This window comes from Camelina sativa, chromosome 10 (genome assembly GCF_000633955.1).
Source record: "Camelina sativa cultivar DH55 chromosome 10, Cs, whole genome shotgun sequence".
NCBI classification, from domain to species: Eukaryota; Viridiplantae; Streptophyta; class Magnoliopsida; order Brassicales; family Brassicaceae; genus Camelina; species Camelina sativa.
The window spans coordinates 23,838,576-23,864,690 of record NC_025694.1 but is presented as its reverse complement, the minus strand read 5'-3'; the positions used below and the strand labels follow the sequence as shown (position 1 = coordinate 23,864,690).

General features: G+C 32.4%; 3 protein-coding genes and 1 long non-coding RNA gene across 5 annotated transcripts; 3 read left to right on the top strand and 1 right to left on the bottom strand.

The window, feature by feature from the left end:
- On the top strand, positions 1,014–2,494 carry LOC104719729 (BAG family molecular chaperone regulator 2-like). Its single transcript, XM_010437697.2, has 2 exons — positions 1,014–1,343; positions 2,083–2,494. Exons 1-2 carry the CDS (start codon positions 1,055–1,057, stop codon positions 2,274–2,276), a joined length of 483 nt encoding a protein of 160 aa, XP_010435999.1. The 5' UTR covers positions 1,014–1,054; the 3' UTR covers positions 2,277–2,494.
- Positions 15,964–16,371, bottom strand: LOC104719728. Its single transcript, XM_010437696.1, has one exon. The coding sequence runs from the start codon at positions 16,369–16,371 to the stop codon at positions 15,964–15,966; it is 408 nt and encodes a 135-aa protein (XP_010435998.1).
- Positions 18,038–20,640, top strand: LOC104719727 (glycerol-3-phosphate dehydrogenase [NAD(+)] 1, chloroplastic). Its single transcript, XM_010437695.2, has 10 exons — positions 18,038–18,438; positions 18,712–18,788; positions 18,869–18,941; positions 19,029–19,246; positions 19,326–19,433; positions 19,559–19,660; positions 19,740–19,860; positions 19,953–20,007; positions 20,098–20,146; positions 20,282–20,640. The coding sequence occupies exons 1-10, from the start codon at positions 18,186–18,188 to the stop codon at positions 20,426–20,428; spliced, it is 1,203 nt and encodes a 400-aa protein (XP_010435997.1). The 5' UTR covers positions 18,038–18,185; the 3' UTR covers positions 20,429–20,640.
- Positions 24,869–26,115, top strand: LOC104719726. 2 transcript variants are annotated; one of them, XR_756660.2, is made up of 5 exons: positions 24,869–25,046; positions 25,162–25,248; positions 25,700–25,771; positions 25,870–25,942; positions 26,078–26,115. It is a non-coding gene; the product is annotated as an uncharacterized LOC104719726 (long non-coding RNA). The 2 variants fall into 2 exon arrangements; XR_756661.2 differs by having other exon boundaries at positions 26,074–26,114.

Sequence of the window (26,115 nt, the reverse complement as noted above, 5' to 3'; positions counted from 1 at the left end):
ATTTTTTATATAAATAAAATAAAAATTGAAAACAATGTTAAATATATATAATACTTTCTACATTAAAATATAGAATCAAACTCTTACAAGTTACAACACATATGAGATATAACAACATTTGATATTGGTAGGAGAGGAGGAGAGAATGTTTACTATAAGATGGTAATCCAAATTAGATAATGGAGATGAATCTTTAAAAAATAGAACAATGTAATATCTATATATATATATAATACTTTCTAAATTAAAATATATAATCAAACTCTTACATAACATTTGACAATATCACACACCACATGTCAATATAAACTTCATTTAAGATATTAAGGTATTCTAACCCGACAAGATGTCTTATTTGGAATGATCAACTGCATCCTAACCAAAATTATTTAATATGAAAGGAAAACACCAAGCAACCAGACTTTTTTAGTTTAATATCTTAAAATAACATATGGATGTAATTTGAAATACTGAATAAATATTTATTGTCGGGTTTAACCGTTTCACAATTTAAACATTCTTGACTTGGTCTGAAATTATATTATCGGAGGTGATGCGCTTGAACAACTCCATTGTAGCACAAAACCCTAAAAATGTTGATGAAACTTTGTAGGGAAAAAGTAAAATTTTCATTACAAAAATATCCAATCATTTTACCACTAGTCTACCACACTCTTGGCAAATTAGGAGAACATTTGTATTTAATTTTATCTATTTCTTTATTAACATAGAACTATGCTTTTCAATATTAAAGAATTCTATTAATTTAATAGTAGAAAGTCGAATAAGAAATTAGAGCTATTTCTTTTTAACTTATAAATAAATTATTTTTTTTTAGTAAATTAAAATGATTTCTTTTTAGATAAATTAAAATAAATTCTTTTTTTAGTAAAGAACTAAAATGATTATACACACTAATTACCTTTACTGTATACGATAATTTTGTTTAATATTAATTTATCATTATGTGTACCAAACCTCATTTTCTATAAATATAAGCCAGCACATTTCTCTTCTTCTTACAAGCAAAAAAAAAAAGAAAAATAGAGAGAGAATGGGGAAGTTAATGGCAAAGAGTTTTTGCATTGGATTTGGATGTGGAAGAATTGGGACGACGGGCAGCAACAAAAGATCATCCTCATCATCATCATCTTCATCATTATCATCATCATCTTCATCATCGTCATGTAACAACAACAACATAAAATGGGAGATGAGGCCTGGAGGGATGCTGGTTCAGAAGAGATCAGAAGACTCCAACACTGAAGATTTAATCAGCCTTAAAGTCTCCACTGTTTCTCAACTTTCATATGAAATCTCCATAGATGCCAATTCTACTTTCGGTAATTACATAGTTTTTTTCTCTTTTCTTTTTGATTGAATTCATAGCTTTTGCATATCTATAACTCCTCTAATTTTGATGAAGCACATATATATATATATATATATTTACATTAATATAGTTCATAAATTAGAATATATAGTAGGTACGGTGTATGTGAATATGATTATGAAGAATGTTTTTCTTTGTTATCATTGTTGAAACCAGCTAACAAAAACTAACTACTCACTCATTTTACCATGGTAAATCTGGTTCTAGAAATTTGATATATGTATAAATTCATCCGTAATATATAATGTTATCACCGGTCAAAAAGTGCCAATATATAAAATTACTTCATCAAGATTTATGCATGCAACTATAAAGGATGGTTTGTGTATACTGTGTCAATTTAATATAACGCGTTTGATATATTTATTCTAGTTTGGTTGGTTAATTAGATGACAGAAAGTTTCATAATATAGGATGTTTTAGAAGTTTTTTTTGTTTCATAATATAAGATATTTTTAACTTTTTAGGTAACGTTTAGATTACTTTTTTCTTTTTTTCTTTTTTTTTATACAGTTTTGTTTATGATTGGTTGAACTTTTTTAAAGTGGTTATTTCTTAATCTGCGTACTTTCACTTCAAACATCTTATATTTTGAAACGGCGGGAGTATACGGTTGTAACATGTTTTAATACAAAATGGTCACTAGTCACTAATATATAATTTCTCATTTGATGTATATTTTTTTTCAGGTGAATTGAAGATGATGATAACAATAGTGAGTGGAATTGAGGCAAAAGAGCAAAGACTCGTGTTCAGAGGAAAGGAAAGAGAAGACAGAGAATACTTACACATGATTGGTGTTGGAGATGGAGATAAGGTCTTTTTATTACAAGATCCTGCTTTTAAGGAGATGAAACCTACTCATCTCCCAATTACTGTCTAATTTTAATTCCTTACTTTATTAATTTGATTAAATCAACCGATTAGTTAGCTCTAATCCACCCTTAAAACACTTTCTAATCGAAGTTCTTGATTTTTTTGCAAGACTTTGGTTGCTACTGTATTGGCTGACATTTAGTTTGAGCCTGATCAGTAATTATGGTTATATATATTTTGATAGTCATTTGATGGATGATTGAAGTTGGAATATTATGTCGATTATATTTTTGAGTGTAAAATTGTCTGCTATCCGATACTATTTTTGAATTTCAATTTTTTAAATAATGTGATTTCATTTAAGTGTCAAACTGTCAATGGAGTGTGTGTGGTGTAAACAATTATCCTATGTGAGTGTTCAAATATTGCTATAAAAATAGTGGTTCGCGTTTAAGAAAGTAGCTGCAAAATAACGGATGGTTAGCTATGAAAATTAACTTCGAAGTTTACATCCTCAATTTAAAGATTATCATGCATGCTAAATTGCTACTAGTAACAGCCGTTTGCATGATTTGTAAAATGTTTAAATTATAAAGAAGGATATACAAAATTATTTAGGAAACAAGCGATGTTTTAGTTTTAGGCTTTTTTTTTTTTGTTAAAGTGAAAACTGAAAACAAGCCTTGTTTACATGTAGATATAACAGTTGTAGCCTTGTAGGGTTAATTAGCTTTTATAACTAATTAATTAACTTGTAGTATGTGTTACAATTTACAATCATTTGCCTACTTTTTTCATTATAATATAGGGATGATGACAAGTTTTTAAAACGGTAATATTACTATATCGCACGCGTGCTAGCCGACAACACAAAAGCAAGTGGTGTATAAAAAGTGGTTGTTGAAGTACAAAAAGACAATTATAAATATTAATTAAAAAGTTATATACTCTTTATTTTTAGGAAAAATAAGAAAAAGTGCACGACAAAAAAAAAAGAGAAACAAGAAAAAGTTTTTTGACAAAAAAAAAAAACAAGAAAAAGTTATTGGTGAAAGGTTAGAATTATCAAAGAATATGATCGACCACACAATTTCATTATAAAAACATAATTGCGATTAGAAAATCAGTAACATATCTATCCAAATCAGTAATTGTGATTTTTTATTGTTATAATTGTTAAGATTAATACTCTCTCTCACGGTCTCACATAGATTGCTGTTTCAATAGTTTCACACATATTAAAAAAAAATTAAGCTTTTTATTTTTAAACTAACTAGATTTGAATCCGCGGTGTACCACGGGACGAAACATAATTAGATTTTATAAATTTGGTTACAAATTAAGTAAAATTTATATGTATAGAAAACTAATATATATAAATATATATATATTGTTTGTGCATGTCGGATGTAATAAATAAGCTTATTAATATAATATAGGTTTTAATCGGCGGTGCACTGCAAAATAAATGTGTTAATTTAGATTGATATAGTAAGATGATTTGTAGATGTAGTAGTTTACATCAAATACTGGTTATTCGTATTTGACCCGTTTCAAAAATAAGGGTAACAATGACTTTAAAGTCTATTATTGAGTACTGATTTTTTATTATCGGTTTTGTTATTTGATCCATTACCGCTGAATTATACGACCTAACATATCCGCTTTATTAATATAATAGAATAGATAAGTGTTTTCTTTAGTTTATTCAATTTATATATATATATATCTATTTATTTATTTATTTATTTATATGAATATTCTGACCTGATTTGCTTTCATTTTTGGTATGATTTTATATTTCATATATGTTATATGTTAGATAATTTTATTTTCTATTGTTTTGTGAATTTTTATGTATTAAATATTTATTACTTATATATTGAAAATGTGATTAGAATACAACAATATGAGAAAGCGTTTTAAAGATATATAAACTTATGATTTTGTAAATTAAGATTACACTTAATATAGATGTTTTGATACAACTACTAACAAAAAAATGTAGCTAAAAAGTTTGATTATACTGAAGTGACAGTGCGTTGTAGAGAGATTCTTCGTCTCTCATCCTTACCAGTATAGTACATGAATCCTAGCAAGTAATATTAAATCCAAATTAGGTATCAAATTCAAAATAACGACAAAAGAGATAAAAAGGGGAAAACAGTACCTTGATTAATATGAACCTAGCAAGTAGCACTAAGAGTGATAATCTGTCAACACACTCATCTACACAAACACAAAATTTACGTATAAGTGATAACCCATAGACTCGAACCTGTCTCAAGAGTTGGAGAATCTTATTTAGTCTTTGGGACTTTGGGTCTATAACATTAATAATAATGTATTTTCAAGAAATTGTTGTAACAATTCTATTCTCATTCTGTTTCTTAGGATTTATTCATCATAACAACTGTGGTGATTAACAATCTCTTTCAAATTGCTTCATAAGTGATCAACAAAGAGAGAAAATAGAGTCATGATCAAAAGAAAAGTCACAATAAAAGATTTTACCTTCTCAAGGCACTCTCATAGCGATATTGGTGGCTTCTAATCCATGTCAGGATTTGATTCAAAGTCCCGAATAAAGAATAATGGTTCAAACTCCATCTGCAAAGCAAAAAAAGAGGGAGACAGAGAAAACTAAAGAGACTGAAAATCCATTAATTTAATGCACATCCAAACCACAAAGACTGTATTCTCTCCATCTCCTGTTTAGTTTGCTGATTTTTCTCAAGTCATCTCCGCTCTTCTCTGTGAATTTTGCTGCAAAAATGCAAACACACATAAATCTGATTAGATTTTTGAAACGACCCGACCCGTTTTTTTCTAAAATACTATATATATAATTAAGCATCCCATACTACTTAATTAAATCAACCCAAACCACAAAACATCATTTAAACCAGCCATAACCATCTTACACAGCGAAAACGTACAAACAATACCAAACCAATATATTCTTAATACAATAACATTCCTAACCATTCTATCCAACAACCTATCATAACTCTAACCAAGGTTCCAACACATAACCAGAAATAACCAACAACACACAAATGAGACCCTAGATCATCCTCCTCCTCATCGCCTTGATTCCACGTTCACACTTGCCTTTACCTGCACCGCAAACACAAATTGAGATGCATGAGTATTTAATAAACACTCAGCGAGGCCATCCTCCCATCTACTGAGCTATACACACAAGCAACTGAGATTCTATTATTAAAGCCAAACGACGAACCTTCGTTCCAAACCGCTTCCAAACCCTCCCAAACTCTTCCAAACTTCTCAGGAACCTATGGGAACATGAAAACAACCAACCCACACAAGCAAAACACCACAAACACAGAGAAACAGCCAAAACAACAAAGATCTCAGGCTTAGATCAGCCATGGTCAAGCACTCACCTCTTTTGCAGGAAGATTCTCACTCAACAACGACGAATCCAACACTTAGAAGCCTTCTCCTTCGTTCCTAACACAAGATCTTCACTCCACAGCAATAGCTCTCTCAAGAACAACAAAGGATCTCACAAAACTCTCTCAAAAACGTTTTCTCCTTCTTCTCTCTGCTCTCAGTCCAAAAACGGCTAAAAGGACAAAATAAGTCGAGTTCCCCCTTTAAACTCGAGTTTAGGGCTTCTCTTAAACCAACTACGCAAACCGGACGATTAAAATCAAACCAATCGAACCGTCAACAAACGGTGTCGACCGACACTCTAACCAAAATTCCATAAATTGATTCGCGGGCGTTACAATTTTATACACTCAAGTTTAGATTTTTAGTCAATTAGGATATGGATTAATGTACCATGGTTTCATATTTATGTTTCTCGTAAGAGACCTAGACTTGTTTGACGTATTCCCCAAAGCCAATAACCTATTTCATATGTAAAAAAAAACACAAATAAAACCATAGAGCCTCTAAGCTAAACATCAAACAATGCAATTGGTCGTTTTACAACGACAGAATGGAACACGACCACCGGGAAACCAAGTAATTTCTGACTTGATTCCAACATCGTACAACACTTGGAGCTTGGTTTCAACATTGTACTGTTTCTTCTGCAGGTCTAATTGTTGGACCGGTTCTCATTTTTACTTATATAATCCTTATTTGCATCATTCTAAAACTGCAGTCATATACACAACACATTCACACACCAACTTACATGATCTCCAGAAGCCAACTTCTCTTCCTTGAAATCCAAATCCAATTTCTACTCATCAGCTTCAGAGCCCAAGCTTAGTCGATTGACTATGAATGACATCTTCTTCTTCTGGGCGGCGACGATTGACAGGGGAGAGACGCATGTTTTTAAAACGGATTCGGTCAAACACACGGGTCTTCTTCTACGAAACGGGTCGGGTAATCAAATTTCCATTTTTTCTGACGATTGTACCCTTCTCAATTTCCAGAAATGTTTTCCTTTTTGTAAGACTGAGTGACAATCTGTGTAAATACTTGGATAATTTCGGACATTTAAAAAAAACGTACTTCTCCTTTAATTATAGGAAAATTTATAATTATTTTATGGTAGAAAAAGAAAACATAATCCACTAGATATTATGCCATTTGAAATAAAATATAAAGTAAAAAGTTCATTTTAGTTTTTTAATTTAGAAAATAAATATTTTAGAGACAACAAATATTCACTAAAACATCAATTTAGGTGAGACTGAGAGAGTATAATATTTGATACGAAAATGATACTCATCAAAATAGTATATAATATACGTTGTAGTCCTCAAAGTAAATAGTGGTGAACACTATGACTGTTAAAAAAATATCAAACATCCATTCTGATTTTATGTTTTCAACTTGGTTTGCTCTAAATCATTCAAACTGTTTTGCAGAAAATGTGAAATTTAGTCAGGTCTCAGAATGTTACACATGGAATAGTAAGTCCAAAATTTGGATAGGCCGTTCCAGAATTTGCTGTAATTCGACGCCGCAATTTATCTCACTGCTGAGAGAGAGAATTTTTTATCTAAAAATGCTTCTAAAATTTGTCAAAGATGCAACATCATATGATGACTTTAGAATTAGAGCAATTAATGGAGTATCTATGGCAATGGGGCTATTAGAATAGTAACTGTGTTTGTTTTTGTTTTTGCTTTTGTGTTTTTGAATAATAGAATACAATATATATGTGTTCTTTAATATTTTCCTATTAAAATTTAGTCCAGCGTTTTTATTAATTGATAATATCTATATATTCATAAGTATGATTCAATTCATTGTTTGAATTTATTTTTTCTATTTTCATTCTATAAAGTCTGGATGATTTTATTATTATTTTATAATTATGGATCGACCAGTTAGTCCAATTAAATTTCTTAATATTGACCAGCACTGAATAGTAAGAAACATAATCATCCACAAAAATAATTCATATACATCTATACTATACACTACTATATTATTATCTCAATCCAACCGTATTGCTATTAGTTAATTCTATGCTTATATTATATATTATTTTATAATATAATGATATATATACATTATTTTGACATAATATTATTATAACATTAGTAGCAATATATATAACATTATAACAACGCTATAGTATAATATAATAAAGTAGTATAAATAAATATCTTCAGAGTGTACTACAGGTTCTTATCTAATTAACAAAACTAAGATAACAAAACTAAGATAATATTCGCGCTACACCGCAATTTTTTTTCATTTTATTTTTGTTTTTATTATTTATAGGATGATTTTTTTAATAAAAAATTATTATTGACATAGATGTCGATATAGATATCAAAATAGGTTTTTAAAAATCAGTTTTAGCGGCCGGTTAATCGCCAGAAAAGCGCTCGGCGGCACCCAACCGCCGCGAGTTTAGTAAACTCGGTCAATAAATCGGATATGTGACGAAAACTCAAAATTTTGTTAGATTTATGATGAAAATCGATTATTATAATTAGATCTAAAGATTTTGTATAAATTTTGGTGTACATCGAACCAAAAAATGTTGAGAAACAGAAAAATTACAGTGCCTCGCATTTTAGGGTTTGTGGGTGCGCAGTCAGAAGGAAGAAGATGAAGCGACAATACCGATTGTACCCTCTTAAAAAGTGAATTGATTAAAATTAAACTGCTGTAACTCGAACTAAGGACGTATGACTTTGTAATATAGACTTTAACCACTACACCATTATAGCTATGTCTAATTTTACTCATGAAATAATATATATACTTCTAATGTTAAATATAAGCTCTAAAACTACTTCCCGATTAATCTTCGCGTAATCCCCGATTAATTGATTAATCGCTAGGCCTACATCGACCGCCCGACTAGCGCCTAGCAATTTCTAAAACAGGGGTCAAGACTAATGGTTTAACTCAATTCAACTCAAATCAAGAATCCCTTAATGAGTTGAAATTTTAACCCTAATGACTTGATGGGTTATATGAGTTGATGATTAAATAAGTTAATGAGTCAAATGAGTTTGGTTATAATAGGTTTATGAGTTAACCCACTAACCCATCAATTTCTACATTATCAACCTAATATCATCAACATCATCATAATTTTCACGCCAAAATCCCAAACCCGCAATTTTCCTGCCAAAAACACAAATCCGTAATTTTTGCTAAAAATTGAAATCCGTAATTTCTTATTTATAATTTTCCCGCCAAAAACGCAATCCCGCAATTTTCTCACCAAAATTCAAATCCGCAATTTCCCGCCTAAATATCAAACCCACAATTTTCCCGCCAAAAACGCAAACCCATAAATTTCTCGCCAAAAACGCAAACCCGTAAATTTCTCGCCAAAAACGTAAACCCATAAAATTTCCCGCCAAAAACGCAAACCCGTAAATTTCTCGCCAAAAACGCAAACCTGTAAATTTCCCGCCAAAAACGCAAACCCGCAAACGTAAATTTTCCGCCAAAAATTAAAACCCGTAAATTTCTCGCCAAAAATGCAAACCCGCAAACGAAAATTTCCCGCCATAAATGGTAACCGTAATTTTCCGTCAAAATCTCAAAACCACAATTTTCCCGCCAAAAATGCAAAATTTGATTTTTCCTCTATAATTTTCCACTAAAAGTTATGTGATAGTGATAATGATGATGATAGTGAAAAGGATGATAAAGATTAATTAATATTATTGTATATTACATATTAATTAATTTATATTGTAGTGGGTTAACCCAATTATTCATCAAACTCATTTAACTAAATGGATTCATGGGGTGATCCAACCCAATTGTTAAATGATGAGTCAACTCATAAACTCATTTAACTTTTAACTCATTGGATAATGAGTTGAGTTGGGTTGGGTTAACTATATTGACACCCCTAGATGTAGACAATGTTCATTGGTAATATTTTGTTTTTAAGTTTTTGTTATTACTAAAATCATTTTTTTCTTGTATCACAATGCATTGGAGCACCATTATTATTTTTATGTTTTGTGGTAAGTTTATACCCGCTATACGCCGCAGGATTATTTAAGAATTCTTTTATTTAATACAAAAATATAACTTGATTTTTTAAAAATCATAATTTAATATAAATTGTTTGATATCAAGTATCAAAATTATTAAATTTCAGTGCAAATTCTTATTTGTTTTTCCTTTTTATTTAAATTTTGTCATAATATTTTCTTATTATTTAATTAAACAATCTTAAAATAAAATAGATAAACAACATTTTTTATTATTTTTGTAAAAGCAGAGGAAACAACTGACGGAGAATATAATCTAGACAAAACAGCAAACCAAGGACATGTAATTTCGATAGTCGGTTCATCATTTCTGAGAATTTGATAGCGATCCAAGTTGTTAACAAAAACAATATGGGATAGCATTTTAATTCACTACATGAGATCTGAGATTCCAATTCATAACTTTTATCATTTTTATTTTTTCATCGACACAATGGTTTTTCTCAATTTCAAGAACATCTCTTTTGCTAGGTAGAGAGTCATTTTGAGTCTCATTCTCTTTTGCCATACTTGTGTATTTTCTCTTCACTATTCCTTGTTCGCTATAGAGCTCATTAACTTGGCAGATTTCATTAGTTTTAGCAGTAGAATACAAAATTTCAAGTATCTGAGTATAAAGTAGATTTAGCCACATAACCAATAGTATGTAAACATTCAAGTAATCACCACAACATTATCACAAAAAGCAACTGGACAAAGTAGGTTTTTATGAACTTAATAAACTGAAAGTACTTTGCACATCAAAAGAATAATAAAATGAAAATGCTTTTCTTGAAAAGTTTGAAACTATTGCCAAGAAGCTGCCTAGACATAAAATTAATAAGAGACCGAAGGGACCAAGTTCAGTTTTATATCGACTTCCACTATGAATCTACAAAATCCAAATTCATTGAACCAAGTTTTTTGTTAGTGTAAAGTGTAAATTGTTATCAACACACTCACATTATGTAGTCACCATTTTTTTCCTACTCAGCCTACGAAGTTAATCCTCACAACATTCACTACTTCAGCTATATTATTGTATTCAGATCTTAGAGTAGCTTCACGAATATGTTACAATAGGAACAAACATAGCAATTGTGAAAGAAACCTTAGTAAACATATATGCTCATCGAACCTACACTTTTGTAGGTAGCAATTTTAGTTTCCGAGAAGACCAATCTAGTCAGTTCAATGGATGCTCTGAACTCTGAAGTTTGATGCAATGGACTCGCAACCTTTTCATTGATTTCCACCTCCTCAAGTTTCAGAATCGTCATCATCCTCCTCAGGTTCGCTCTTCACTTCTCTCTCACTCAATTTCTTTTCGTAATTATGTAGTTTCTTCTTGTTTTATATATCTCCTGTAAACCTAGAGAATCGCGTGCTTTCATTATTTTTTCTTCTGAAGTATCTTAAAATTTCGCTATCCTAGATATGGTGGGATAAAAGCATTATTATTTGTCACTACTTAACCAACTTCTCCCTCTCAACAATATTATCTTTCTATTTTTAACATCCTTTTGATTAGATTAGAAATTTGATACTAGGATTTTTGTGTCTCCTAGCAGGTTCAATTAACCTTATGCAGTTGTAATACTTAAGGTGTCAATCCAGTTGGAAAACTTCACTAACAATCAAGATGCAATCAAGAAATCACAAGTCAAGCCAATTCAAAGAGAGTGTTTGTCTACCAGTCCTAGAATGATCAGAATACAAAACGGAAATGTGTTCTAGGACTAGAAATGAAAATGCATGACAAGAAGCGAAAATGAATAAAAACAAAAAACGAGTCTAAGCATGAACTAAAAGGCAAGAAGCGAAACAGTCTCAGGAATGTAATAAAAATCAGAAAGAAAGAGGTCCTAAGGATGGAAGTAATTGATGTAGGTGGAGTCTCCTAGTCTACAGAGTGTTTAACATACCACAAGCGATCCATCCCTAAACAACGAACATCACAAATTAGCTAATCCAATCTCTTGGCAAAAGCTACTCAGACTCAACCACTTCCATACCCAGCTCTCGCTAGAGAAACATGGTTGAGCAGGCATGACAAACAAGTTCGTTCATGTCAACAAACATCCTAGACAACTAATCTCTTAGGCTAGGAACGTAAGTCTCTGGCACTAGTTGGTCAGACATTTCATCAAACACCTTTTGGATGTGGAAATGTCTCGAACCTAGTTCCAATTGATCAGAGAGAAACTAGCATTTCTAACACTAGTCCAGAAGGGAATCAATAAAATCAAAGCTTAAACACTCTACATCCTAAGATCCTCCACCTAATCTATCCCATCCTCAAGGACTACTACACTACTCAGATCCGAAAATCATTATCAAGGATGCAAACACAGAAAACATTGAAACACGCATTATTAGGTAGATAAAAAAAAATAAGATGAACAACTTTGTAGAAGTAATCAAATGAAAATACTGAATAAACTCACAGGTGTCGGAATACAAAGTCTGAGAACGTTTTTTGGTGGCTACGGTAAAAACCTTCTCAGAAAGAAAACAATACGAGAATAAATGATAAGATGTCCCCCAGCCAAGACTTAACAAAACATATTTATAGTAAAAATATGTAAATCCCTAAAACTTAAAACGACAAGGTGAAGAGTCGGTTTGGGAATCTCCTGAAGCGTGTAAGACAGAACATCATCCTGACATGTGCGAACGAGTCGGTATGCGTCCAGTCCTCGATTGGTATATGAAAGTGGATCGAATGGTGTGAGTGAAAGTGGCTTGAGCGTGGTCGGTGAAAGTGACTCGAGCGTGGTCGGTGAAAGTGGCTCGAGCTGGTGTATACGCATCCAGTAAAACGATGATAACTCTTGCACCACACCACCGATTGGCTTGAAATAAACGACATTGCAAAGATGACTCAATTCTCTACAATTTGGGTGAAGACGTCGAAATCTAAATCCCACTCGAGTGGAACGGCTCGAACGGAGTGGCTCAATCGAGCGGATGAGACTTGCTCGAGAGACGGTTCCGGGAGTGTTGTGAGATTGGCTTGAGAGAGGGTGCAGCTCAACTGGTGACTTGAGAGTGGCTCGGTTGGACGCTGGGGAACATGGCTCAGACGGACGCTGGGGAGCATGGCTCGGACGGACGCTGGGGAGCATGGCTCGGACGGACGCGCTGGAGAGCATGGCTCGGACGGACGCGCTGGGGAGCATGGCTCGGACAGATGCGCTGGGGAGCATGGCTCGGACGGATGCGCGGGGGAGCATGGCTCGGACGGATGCGCTTCCAATCGTCTCCTCAATACCTGAAATACTCTAAAATGCACAATGTATGCAAGGATGATGTAAAAACTACATAGACATGTAAAGTGTATAGAAAAGACTAGAAAATGATGCAAAACAATCAGTTATTCTAGCTAAATGTATGATAAATATATGCTAAGGAGAGGCAAAATATAGACATATCAAAATTGTTTACATAGTCATTAAACAAAACAACCCTTAAACAATTAGGAGGATAATAATACAACTGAGAAATAACAGGTTGTCGTTGTGCTAGTTTGGTTGCAATTTATCAGCTACTTGGTTGCAATTTATTAGTACCAATCTTATCTATTTTCAATATTTCCTCCAATAATTTGATCGTTGCTCATAGTGTTCATATTGACACATGATTATTAGGCATGTCTTTTATCTGTTAAATGACGAATCATCTATTGATAATCATTTTACTCACTTTTTTTATTCTTTTTCTACAAGTTCATACGTATTATAGTTTGGTGACTTGATCTAGTTGTAGTCTTGTAGACACTTCCGTATCAAATAATTCATTAAAACGAAAATGGAAATAAGTACGATGCATGGAATCAAAAGCGGAAGCGTAGAATCGAATTTTTTAAAAACAATTAGGAATCGAGTACGCATTGGAAGCGTTTATATATATATATAAATATATTTATCTAATATAATAATTTTCAAATAATTTTTTGATATATATATATATATATATATCGAATCTAATATTTTTTCAAAGTTCCTTATAAAATTCTATTTCAGAAAACAATAAATATTCTCAAATGTTGTTGTTTAGCAAAGTTAATAAATATATTCTCACCAAAAAAAAATAATGAATATACATAGAGAAAAGGATTAAAAAACTATCTATACATAGATATTGATTATTGCCTTTAAGTATAGATTTAAAACTTATTGAAAATTATATTAAAAAAAGATACGTGTGAATTGACTACCCTAGTTGCTTCTTCTTCCTTTCTTCTTCTCCAGCCCGCTGCACACATCTGCTCCTATACTGTATTTTAAAAAAATTTCAAACTCTACATTTCTTATATTTATGGAATCTATTGAATTAAACTACATATGGTACAGATTTAAACCATTCAACAAGTGCTTTGGGCATATATCTTTGACATAACAATATAAACTTGCCGTAGTGGAATTTCCAACCTTTGCATATATATTTTTGATCACATTTTTTAATAGCTCTGTCCATGTTAAATAAAGTTTGACTTTTAAATCCAACAAAATTAATATGAAGCTTATTGCCTCATTTTCATTGTGTTTAGATGGATGATTATAAACCGAAAGCCCAACAAAATTAGAAAATGCTTTAGGAGAAAAATGACATGGAATAAAATAAATTTATTATAGGTTGACATATGATGAATTGTATTATTTGAAATGTTTTCATTGGTTGAAGATTTTACTGATGTGTCAAGCTGAGAAGAGACTAAAATGCTGAGTTGTAAGATCCTCCTGAAAAACATCCAAGTTTTATTGTATTGATAAGTTGTGTAGAGCAAAATCTATATTATGAAAGATGGTCAGCTCTCTCCATTAGAGTGACACATCAGCAGTGGAGAGAGTGCCACATATCTATTCTCATTAAATCAAACAGACCTAAACTTAAAGGAATATGAAACATCTTTCATGTTTTTTTTATATATCACAAACAATTTCAACACTTACATAAGAAATTTAGAGAGGCTTAGAACATGTCCCAAAAAAATAGATGCATCACCAAAAGACAAAATGGTATCGGGAGTGAATCAAAGCGCCACTTCTTCCACTTTGCGTAAACCATGAATGTATTGGCATATGCATTACAAATGAGTCAATAGTTTGAAAAGTTGCAGTGATAGAGATATTGATTAATATTGTAAAGAAATTTATGAAAGTTTGTCCCTAAAGAAATAAATTTTTATATATAAAGAAGATTGAAGTTTTGTTCACTATCAAATGGAAGATATTTGAATAAAACTGTACAACGTTGGTTTAGAAAATACAGAGAAAAAGAGGAAGATATTTGAATAAATTCATGACTGTTGGTTTTCCTATTTTAATATTTAGAAGTTGTAAAAAAGAAAACTGAATAAAACCAAATTCTTATTTAAAACCAAATTCTAGAGTTATATTCAAAAAAATTGAAGAGCTGACATGAAAAGAAGATATCTATCTTAATTATATCTATTAAAGAGTTTAGCCAATCTACAATTCTTGATAAATAGAAAATGTTAGTGTTTCATAGTATTTAATTGAGAAGCTTAAGTATGAATATATCTAAATCTATACTTAAGCTTTTTTTTTTAATGAATGTAAGATTTATTCAACCAAAAAACTCTTTCTTACAAAATATGCATCTTTAGATCAAACTTTCATTTAATATATTTTCTTTTGAAATTTTAGACAAGAATTGTAGAATGTTTAAATCTCTCAAGACAAAGTTGTTCGTGCATTGCATGTATCTAATGATTCAATTACAAAATAAAAAAAACCAATGTGAAGTATTAAAACAATCAACGTCAAATTATATTTTTCAAGATTTTCACAATTAAAAATAACAAAGATAAACTCTATATAAGAAATAAATTAGTAGCAAATTAAATTGTTTAAAAAACAGTAAACCATAAAGCCGCGCCTAACGCGGGTATTCATCTAGTAACCATAATAATTGTAGTTTTGTCTATAATAATTAATCAAATTCTAAATATATAGTTTTTTTTTCTTTCTAGGATCTGATATCAAAACGATATGGTTCCGATTTCTCAGTTATTTGCATAATATTATGCAAGTGTAAATCGATTCAGGTACACATCTCTAAACGAAGTATTTTTTTCAACTAATCAAACGCAGTTCTATTGTGTTACATGCCATATTATACTTACGTAGTTGATCGATCAACGCCGCCATAAATAAAGGAAAAATACGAAAGAAAGAAAAAAAAAACTTAATTAAATTTACGTTGCATGAGCATGCATATACAATTAACAGATTATGAGCCGAAACAACATCGGGTTTATATAATTTATATCAAACCTCAAAACAAAAACAATCCAGCAGCAACAATAAAGACGGTGAAGGAGGAAGAATAAGAAGAAGAAGAAGAAGAAGAATCTGAGTCCTTAGGCTGATTTGTTTTCTTATCTGAGTCACCTTCAGGTTGAGCAAGCTGATCATCTTCGTTACTTTCGTTTACGCTAATTGGCACGTAATCTTCTACGACTTCAACTCCATCCGGCGCTAGATCCATCGGGACTTCGTAGTCCGAGTAATCTTGACCGCTCGTCGTTGAGTTAAACCATTCGAGAGTCGTGGCAGGAGATTTTTCTGTGGTATTTGACGACGTCGTCGGTGGAGAAGGTGAAGATGAACCGGCAGCATGAGCTCCACCGGCTAGAGCAAGACCTATGAGAAGAATTGCTAAAGAGAAATGTCGTCGAGCCATATACATATCTCTCTGTGTGTATAAATCGATGTCTTTCTAATTTAATAATGGATCTTGTGGTTATTTAGTATATATGTAAATGGCACAATTTTTTTTTTTTTTGGGGCTATATGAACGATTATCTTGGAGATTAAGAGAGAAAGAGAGAGATCAATGAAAAAATTTGAGGAGGATGAAAGTAAAAAGAAAAGGGAAATAAATTGGGAATTTAAGCCTAATAGACTATGGTATGTTTGGTAATTAAAACCAGGTGTTTGTTTGTTTGTTCTATGTGTGTTTTTGTTGAGTTATCTAAAATTGAATCATATAGGCTGTTATCTAAAGTTGTTATATGTTATACTGTTTCACAGTTTTAGAATATGGTTTAATATTTTTTTTTTTAGCGTTTGCTTTTGTTTTATTGACAACTTTGAATTATGGGTTGTTATCAGACTTTTTAACAACTTTGAATTGTGGGTTGTTATTAGGCGAGCCTATTGCTAGAGAGTTTTGTTATTTTTTTTCCAAGAAATCAGTAGGCGTTCACTAGGCGGTGATCCAACGCCTAGCGCCTAAAACACTTAATTAGAATCTAGGCGGTTTAGGCGTTTATATTATAAACTAATATATATGATATTATATACATAATTATACAAAATATGTATAAGAATAATATAATTATTAAATCAAAAACAAAACAATAGATAAAAACATTATTTCAATTCATTTTAAATAATATATTAAATATTTATAATTATGTTTACAGAAATAAACCTTATAAATTTTAAATTTGTGCAATTAAAATTTGAAAAATACACTAAAATGTGTGATTATACTTTTCACTATTTTTTATGAATAAAAGTGTTAAAAATTATAAACCAATAACATAATAATTTAGTTCATTAATAATCATATATCCGGATAACACAAAACTTTTAATGATTTTATTAACTTCTAAATTCAACAACTCTAGAATTTAGATAATTTTTTACAAATCAAAAACTAAGAACATCAAAACTTTAAGAGAGATTTTCAAAAACACTTATTTTTCTATGTCATTTTTCAAAAATACCCATTTTTAATATATAAAATGACTAAATTCTAAATCCTAAACCTCAAATATTAAACCATACCCCTTAAAACTACATCCTAAATATAAACTAGAGAACCAAAAAATAAATAAAAAAATTAAAAAAAAAATAATTTAACATATTGTGAATTTTAAAAATTAATTTAACATATTGTGATTGTATAAAAATGAAAATTTTCAAAAATGCATTTTTGAAAATGTGTATTTCAAACAACGACATTTCTAACAAATTCTCAAACTTAAATAGAATTTAATAAATTGTGATTGAATAACAACATATTGTAAGTAACATTTAAAATCATTAAAACAGTATTTAAATTACAAACCAATAACATCCCTCCCCTAAACGAGTTGTTATAAAAAAATTAACATCCCCTCAACGTTTTAATTAAAGAAATTTAGTTTACGTTCCAAATTGACTTACGGAAAACTCATTAATCATTACCAAAAGTAATTTTTTTTTGGGTAAACAGATTCATTTTCATTAAGTATTTTTGGAAGACATTAAATTTTTTTTTTTTTTTTATCAAACGACATTAAAAAATTTTAAAAGGAAAAAGATATATACGAAAAAAAAAAAAAAGAGAGAGAGAGAGAGAGAGGATGAGGAAGTAGTAGGAACATAGAGCAAATCGCCAAGATCCAACCATCCAAACATGGCGGCTTATAGAATTGATGAAGACATTACTCCTCCACGTACCATTCTCTCTCTCTCAACGTGTCCCCTTTCAAATCTCCTTCTTCCATGCGACTCCGATCATTCTTCTTCTCTTCTATCTTCTCCCTTTCACGTACCCCTTCTCCTTCTCTTCCTTCCTCTCGTTGTTTCTCCTCTCTCTCTCCCGCTATGTCTCCTGCTCCCGAGAAATCCCGACAAGGCAATGGCGAATGTAATGGTGATTTGAAATCTAAGGTTACGGTTGTTGGTAGTGGCAATTGGGGAAGTGTTGCTGCTAAGCTCATTGCTTCTAATGCCCTCAAGCTTCCTTCTTTCCATGGTAACGTCTCTCTGACGCTCCTCCTTGATTCAATCCGAATGATCAAAATCGAAATTTTTTGATGTGGCTTTCTCTTATATATAGGGTTCGTGTCATTATCATCTTCAATGCTTGTTTTTATATTCGAGGACAACTGTTAAAAATTGAAAATTTGGGCTAAAGTTTTGTACTTTCATGTTGAGCATTGTTCAAGTTTTTGAATGGTTGAAGAAGAAATGGGTTTGTGATGTATGCTTTGTAATGGATCTTTTGATTGAAACCCAAAACTTTCAGATGAAGTGAGGATGTGGGTGTTTGAGGAGGTTCTACCAAATGGTGAGAAGCTCACTGATGTAATCAACAAGACCAATGTAAGATCAGGTGGATGATTTTGATAAAGATTGATTTTTCAATGCTTTGAAACACTGTTTTATATTGGTTTCTTGAGTAGGAAAATGTCAAGTACCTTCCTGGGATTAAGCTAGGAAGAAATGTTGTTGCGGATCCTGACCTTGAAAATGCAGGTTTGTGACTCTCACTTATGAAATCTTTCTCCTCTCCATTGATCTCGATTAGATTCTTGAAATTGATGGGTTTCACTGATGATGCAGTGAAGGAAGCAAACATGTTGGTTTTCGTTACACCGCATCAGTTCATGGATGGTATATGTAAGAAACTAGATGGAAAGATCACAGGAGATGTTGAGGCTATATCTCTTGTTAAGGGAATGGAAGTGAAGAAGGAAGGTCCTTGCATGATCTCAAGTCTCATCTCCAAACAACTTGGTATCAATTGTTGTGTTCTTATGGGCGCAAACATTGCAAACGAGGTTTTTTACATGATCCAGTTTCACTACTTTGGGTAATTTCTTCTGTTTTTACATTTCTCTGGCTAATAATGTAATACAGATAGCTGTGGAGAAGTTTAGTGAAGCAACAGTTGGATATAGAGAGAGTAGAGAAATAGCAGATACATGGGTTCAGTTGTTTAGTACTCCGTATTTTATGGTCACACCGGTAAGAAGTCTTGATGCTTTTTTTTGTTTAGTTCCTGGTTGTTAAATGGCTAAGTTGTTACCATCTAGGATTGCAGAATATGGAAAAAATAAATCCTCGTATAAAGAATTTTGTGTTTAAAACAGGTCCATGATGTGGAAGGAGTAGAATTGTGTGGGACATTGAAGAATGTAGTGGCTATTGCAGCGGGTTTCGTTGACGGTTTGGAAATGGGTAATAACACAAAGGTAAGTTAAAATGAAGTTTTTTAATAGACATACCTAGTTTCTAGAGATCTCAAGCTATTTACTTTTAAATCTTTTTTAGGCTGCAATCATGAGGATTGGTTTAAGAGAGATGAAAGCGCTCTCAAAGCTTTTGTTTCCATCTGTTAAAGACAGTACTTTCTTCGAGAGTTGTGGTGTAGCAGATGTCATTACAACTTGCTGTAAGAACTGAATAAAACCTGAGATATTTTCGCCCTTTTTGTCCATTGTTACAGTGGTTCCATTTTGACTCTTCTTTTACTGACTATTACAGTAGGAGGAAGAAACCGAAGAGTTGCGGAAGCATTTGCAAAAAGCGGAGGAAAAAGGTATTACCTTTCGTAATCAAATTGATCTCCAGTTCACGTTAACTGCTTCTAGTTAGTGTTTTGATAGTTTTGTGGTGTTAAATGTCACAGGTCTTTTGATGAGCTTGAAGCAGAGATGCTACAAGGGCAAAAGCTACAGGTAGACCACCAAAATATATAGAGAAAATTAATGAAGAGCCTATACTCTTAGTTATGTCTGTTTAATCTTTCGTTCTGCTTGTGATGATTCTAGTCCTAAATTCTCTGTGTCTATGTCTGATTTTGCTTATTAAAGGGTGTATCAACAGCAAGAGAGGTCTACGAGGTGTTGAACTACTGTGGTTGGGTGGAGATGTTTCCACTCTTTTCAACGGTTCACCAAATCTGCACTGGTCGCCTTCAGCCTGAAGCAATTGTCCATTACCGCGAGCAGAAAGCTTGATATATATCTATTATTGGTTGTCCATTCATCTTCATAGATTTGATGAATTGACGTAGAGAGGTTAACGTTTTTTTGTGTGCGACTGTTTACTAGTGAGTGAACCTTCTAGTGAGGGTCGAATCCATACCACGGAGCTCATTCGTATATGTGTTCAATGATGTAAGCACAATTACCGGTTTTTTGTCTATCAAGAAATTTGAATGCTTCCACTAGCCTTGGGCATACGGGTACCCGAACCCGATCGGGTTCGGATCTTTGGATTTTCGGATATATGAAAATAGAATCCGATCGGGTATTTTATATAATCGGGTCGGGTTCGGATAAAACCCAAATGGGTTCAGGTATTTTTGAATACACCCTAAATCTGAACTGAATTTCGGATATCCGATGGATTTCGAGTATTTTTATCCGAAATTGATAAAAATACTCGAAATTCTTATCAAAAACCCGAATCCATACCAAAATACCCGAAGAAGCATATAACTTAAATATCAAAAAACATAAAGATTGAAACTCAGAATTGAAAGTCTTAAAGAGTAAAGAGTTTAAAAGATTCAAAGAGAATGCAAGTCTAAATTCTGATGTTTAAAAAAGAGAAACAAGTAGATAAAGTTTAAATGAGAGAAACAAATAGATTAGACAAGTAAACCAGTCTTCTAATCCTCTTCTTCTTCTCCCATGTAACATGCTCAAGAGTCTTCTTCTTCACATTCAAACTCTGAATATAAACAAACCAACATTACAAACTGTAACTTGTAAGTAAGTACTTAACATGGCATAGAGAGATAAGAAAGTAACCTCTTTGAAGCTCATCTTCAAACTCAACTTCTGCAAGAATTTGAGCATTTGTAAGCACCTTTTCTTCAAACTTTATGTCTTGTTTTAACCATTGTTCAGTACACATCAGAACCTCCACCATGTAGTGTGTAAGACAACTTCTGTAGGGATCTATTATCCTTCCACTAGTGCTGAAAGCACTTTCAGAAGCAACAGATGACACTTGCATTGCAAATAAATCTTTAGCCATCTGAGAAAAAACAGGGTACCTTGCACTATTGACCTTCCACCAAGAGAGTACATCATACTCAACTCCCATCATTAAATCTGGATTCTCAACTTCTTCTCTCAGATTTGTATCTAGTTCATTATTATCTCTAACTCCAATAGTTTTGAGCAATGTATCATACTTCTGCTCCATCGGGTTGTATCCATCAAAAACATCATCCGAGTTAAATAAGTCTTGATGTCTCTCTCGATTACTCTGCGATGAGCAGTGAGACTGTGTTTGTTCCGCAGATGCTGTTGCTTCAACATATCTATCACTATACTCTTTATACATATCACGCATTATAACATTAACTGAATCCTTCATTGCCTTAGCTTCTACAGTCTCTACCCCATACAACTCCTCAAAACACAAATTTGCAAACTGCATCTTCTTTCTCGGATCCATAACACTAACAATAATCAACATCCTGTTAATGTTCTTCAACCCACCCCAATACTTATCAAATTTCTGAAACATTTTCTCAGCATTTAACTTCACCTCGCTATCCCCAGTAGCACAAAGTAACTGAAGCTTCACAGCAATGTTAACTATCTCGCCATAACACTGATGTGCATTCATAGTAGTTGAGGCGGATACTACCAATGTAGCCTTATAGAAAACATTAAGAAACTTAACTAACCTCTCAATTTTACGCCAATCTTGACTCAAAGGAGGTCCAATCCTTTTTACGCCATCAACAGTCTCCAAGAAGTGATCATTGTAAAGCTTATCCTCAAACTCCATTTTATCAAATGCTCCTTTAAACTTAATCGCCCTTGTCAGCATCAAATACGTAGAATTCCACCTTGTGCAAACATCTAGTGGCATACTACCCTTTGAGAACCTACCATTTTCAACTCTTTGCTGAAACGCCTTTCTTCTATTTGGTCCTGACCTGACATATGAGATACCATTACGGACTGCAACCACACTAGCATCGATTTCAGTCAATCCATCCTTCACTATCAAGTTTATAATATGACCAGCGCACCTAAGATGCATGAAATCTCCATCCATAACCAGAGAATCATTTGATACCTCAGAGAAGCTTGATTGAAACTGACTCAGAGCATTGCTATTAGCAGTTGCATTGTCAACAGTGACACTGAACACCTTCTCTATCCCCCATTCAGCAAGACATTCTAGAAGTGTGTTTGCAATCGTCGTACCTTTGTGATCTACCACATTCTTAAATCCAATTATTAGCTTCTTCAATCGCCATTGTTTGTCAATGTAGTGTGCTGTGATAACCATGTAACTTGAACCTATAAGAAAAAAAAATAACAGTAAGTCTAGGTTATTAAGAATAAAAAGCTAAGATCAGAATTTTAGTTTTTAAAAAAGTACCTGTTACCGAAGAAACCCAAATATCAGTGGTGAGTGAGACTCTTTGATTATTAGCCAAAAACCATTGCCTAAGAGTAGCCTTCCTCTCCACATACATTTTCACAATGTCTCTTGTTGCTGTCCTTCTTGAATGCGGTTTATAGAGGTTAACCTAAATGAATTACATATAAGAAGACTGATTAAAGCCGTAACAAATAGATAAGATTGATTACATCAAGTGTATAAGAAACATGTATTAAATCATTCACATAATCAAAGACATAGTGACTGACCTTATCGTAAAAAAATCTTAACGCCACTCCTTCTACAAAAGACAATGGCAACTCTCCTATCACCAACATTTGATTAAGTGCTTCTCTGAAAACATGCTCAGGGACTTTTGCATACTGAATATTTCCTTCCTTATTAATCACCTGCTGTCCTCCTGTAGCATCTTGACCTTCTTCCCATGCCTTGTAGGCCTTACATATTTTGAGATGGTTCCACAAGTTCTTCGTCCCTGATTTTGTTGAACATCCTAATTCCTTTCCACAATAGTTACACTTACACCTGTTACGGCTGCCTGCTAATCTTGTGAAATGGGTCCATACACCATACCTTGGTGCTAGTGTCCTTGGTGTCTTGGTTTGCTCAGCAGTAGTGCCACCACCAGATCCACTTCCCTGAGTTTGTTTCCTTTTTCCTCTTGCTCTCGGTCTCGGTGTCATCATTTCTTCTTCATCGTTTAATTCATCATCAGTATAAACTTCGTTCACTGGGTTTGACGAACCCATCTGCATGTCATATTAACAGAGATAGCAATCTGCATATCATATTAACAGAGATAGCAAAGTCAGAGACTCAAAGTAATCATATAAGGCCCGTATGCAAATCATATAAACAGAGAACCATATACGAATTTTAACTAAGACAAGTACAAAGCAGTTTCAGACAAATCAAAGCAGTAATCATGTCAATGGAGTTTGTAGATTCACACTAAGTCTAAAAGCAGTATCAGATTCACACTAAAACAGTATCGGATTCACACTAAAGCAGTATCGGACTCTAAACAAGATGAAACATACAACATCAAAGCAGTATCTGACTCTAAACGATCAAAAAAATCGAAGGAAGATGAGTTTCAGATCAAAGAACAAACCTGTGATTTCCTTCGTGAAGTCGCAGATGAAGGGGGGATGCTATTCGATTTAGGGTTTCCAGTTTGAACAAATGAGATTAATATCTGATTTTATTGGGTAAAAGCAAAAAAGTAACCTCAATTTTGAAGCTTGGTAGTCGAACAGGCTATAACAAGTTCTAAAATCGACAAACACAAAGAAATGAAAAGGGAATTAGGGATTAAGGGGTTAATGGGTTTTACATTATGTTCGGGTATCTTCGGATCTGGTTCGGGTATCGGATATTACCCGAACCCGATCGGATATTACCCGAACCCGATCGGATATTACCCGAACCCGATCGGATATCCGATCTCATGAAATATCAAATCCGATTGGGTATTTTACCCTATCCGAACCCGAACCGAACTGCTTACTTCGGATTGGGTTTGGGTTCGGGTTTCAGATTCGGTTATTATGCCCAGGGCTAGCTTCCACATTGACTATTTTGGAAGTTAGAATTTGAGTTCAATTTGAAGTTTCTCATGGACTTAAAAATTAAGAATAGACTATTAAAATACGATAATTAATATTTTTATTCATAAATTTGAATATTTAATAATACAATAGTTAATAATATTTTTTAATTATTTCAAATTCAATTCTAATACCATAAAATTTCAACATCCAATATTTTAATTTTATTTTGTAAAATATTTTCAGATTCATAATTTTTTAAAAATTAAAAAATTAAAAATATACCTATAAATTAATAATTATTATTTTACTCTATAAAATAATAATTATTAATTTATAAATAAATTAATATCACTATAAATTAATAAAATGTCCTGGTTTCAATATTATTGAAGCAAGTATTAACACCTAGGTAAAAATCTTTACCCAATCAAATTATAACATTAATAATACATGTCGATTTATTCTTATGTGACAAAACAAAAGGAAAAGAGTTAGGGAGCGTTTAAATCGATGCTTGATTTTTCTTTCTTTCTAATTAGATTTCTACTTTTCATTTTGGAGATTAAGGAAATTTCACGAAGCAATCTCAGATTTGTGCATCGTAGGAAGAGATGCTTCAATGTATATTTCTCCTCTCCGATTCTGGGTAAGTGAATCTTCAAATATTTCTTTCTGGATTCAGTTCGACTTTGATTGATCAGTCTAAAATTTAATTCATCTGGTTTGTGTTCACATAGAGCTAATGAATGATAGAAAAGCAGTTTACAGGTCATCGCGTTGATGGATCCATATGTGCTTGGTTGTAGGATCAATCTATTAGTCAAGGGCCTCAAGGCTATCCCTTTAAGGTAGTTTTATACTAAAGTTCCCTTCTTTTTTTTGAGTTCATTGATTCTTGGGTTTGTTTGATTTGACAAAATTGAATCCAAAGTTGGTGACTTTAACTCATGAGTCATCTTTTAGTTCTTGATTGTACTGTCTTAGTGTGAATGTTTAATACGTCAATGTCTTAGTGTTAGTGTGAATATCTTAGTATGAGTTTAATCTTTTAGCTCATGGGTCATGTTTTAGGAGGTGCAAATTCTCTTGGAACCCCAGTTTTTGTTAACTTGGATATTTGAGGTTTATAAGAACTGTGTTTATCTTAAAGTAAACCTCTTTCTTAGTTTTATCTGTTTAAATATTTGGCGATGTCTAAAATATAAGTATCATCTTCAATATCATCCTCAAAGAAGTTTAAGACTGATGTCGATAACCTTCACTCTCCTTTAAATTTGTGTTGTTTTGTCTGTTTTACAGGTTTATATATATATATATATATATGCTCGTGGCAGATTTTCGTTGTGTCCATTAATGCCTCATGATTGACATGTATGACATTTTTTTTAATTCTCTTGCTTCATCTTGAACCTTTGATTATATAATTAAGAGGTTTGTTGTGGTTAAGTCCTCATATGGTCTTGTGGCAGTGGTCTCATTTTTCACTCGCAATCGCTTGTTGCTTTTGAGATCCTCTTTGTTTACATCTTGAAGATAAATATGGTAATTATCAATAACTTCTAATCATTAATCAAGAAATATATGATTGGTTGATTTATTATAGTTTTGGTTGTGCTCTTTTGTTTGCACTTGTTGACTAAAAGATTGTCTTCCTACCATTGTTTGCATTTGAGGTAGCAATTTTGATAGACGTTGTCAGCTATTCCATTCAATGC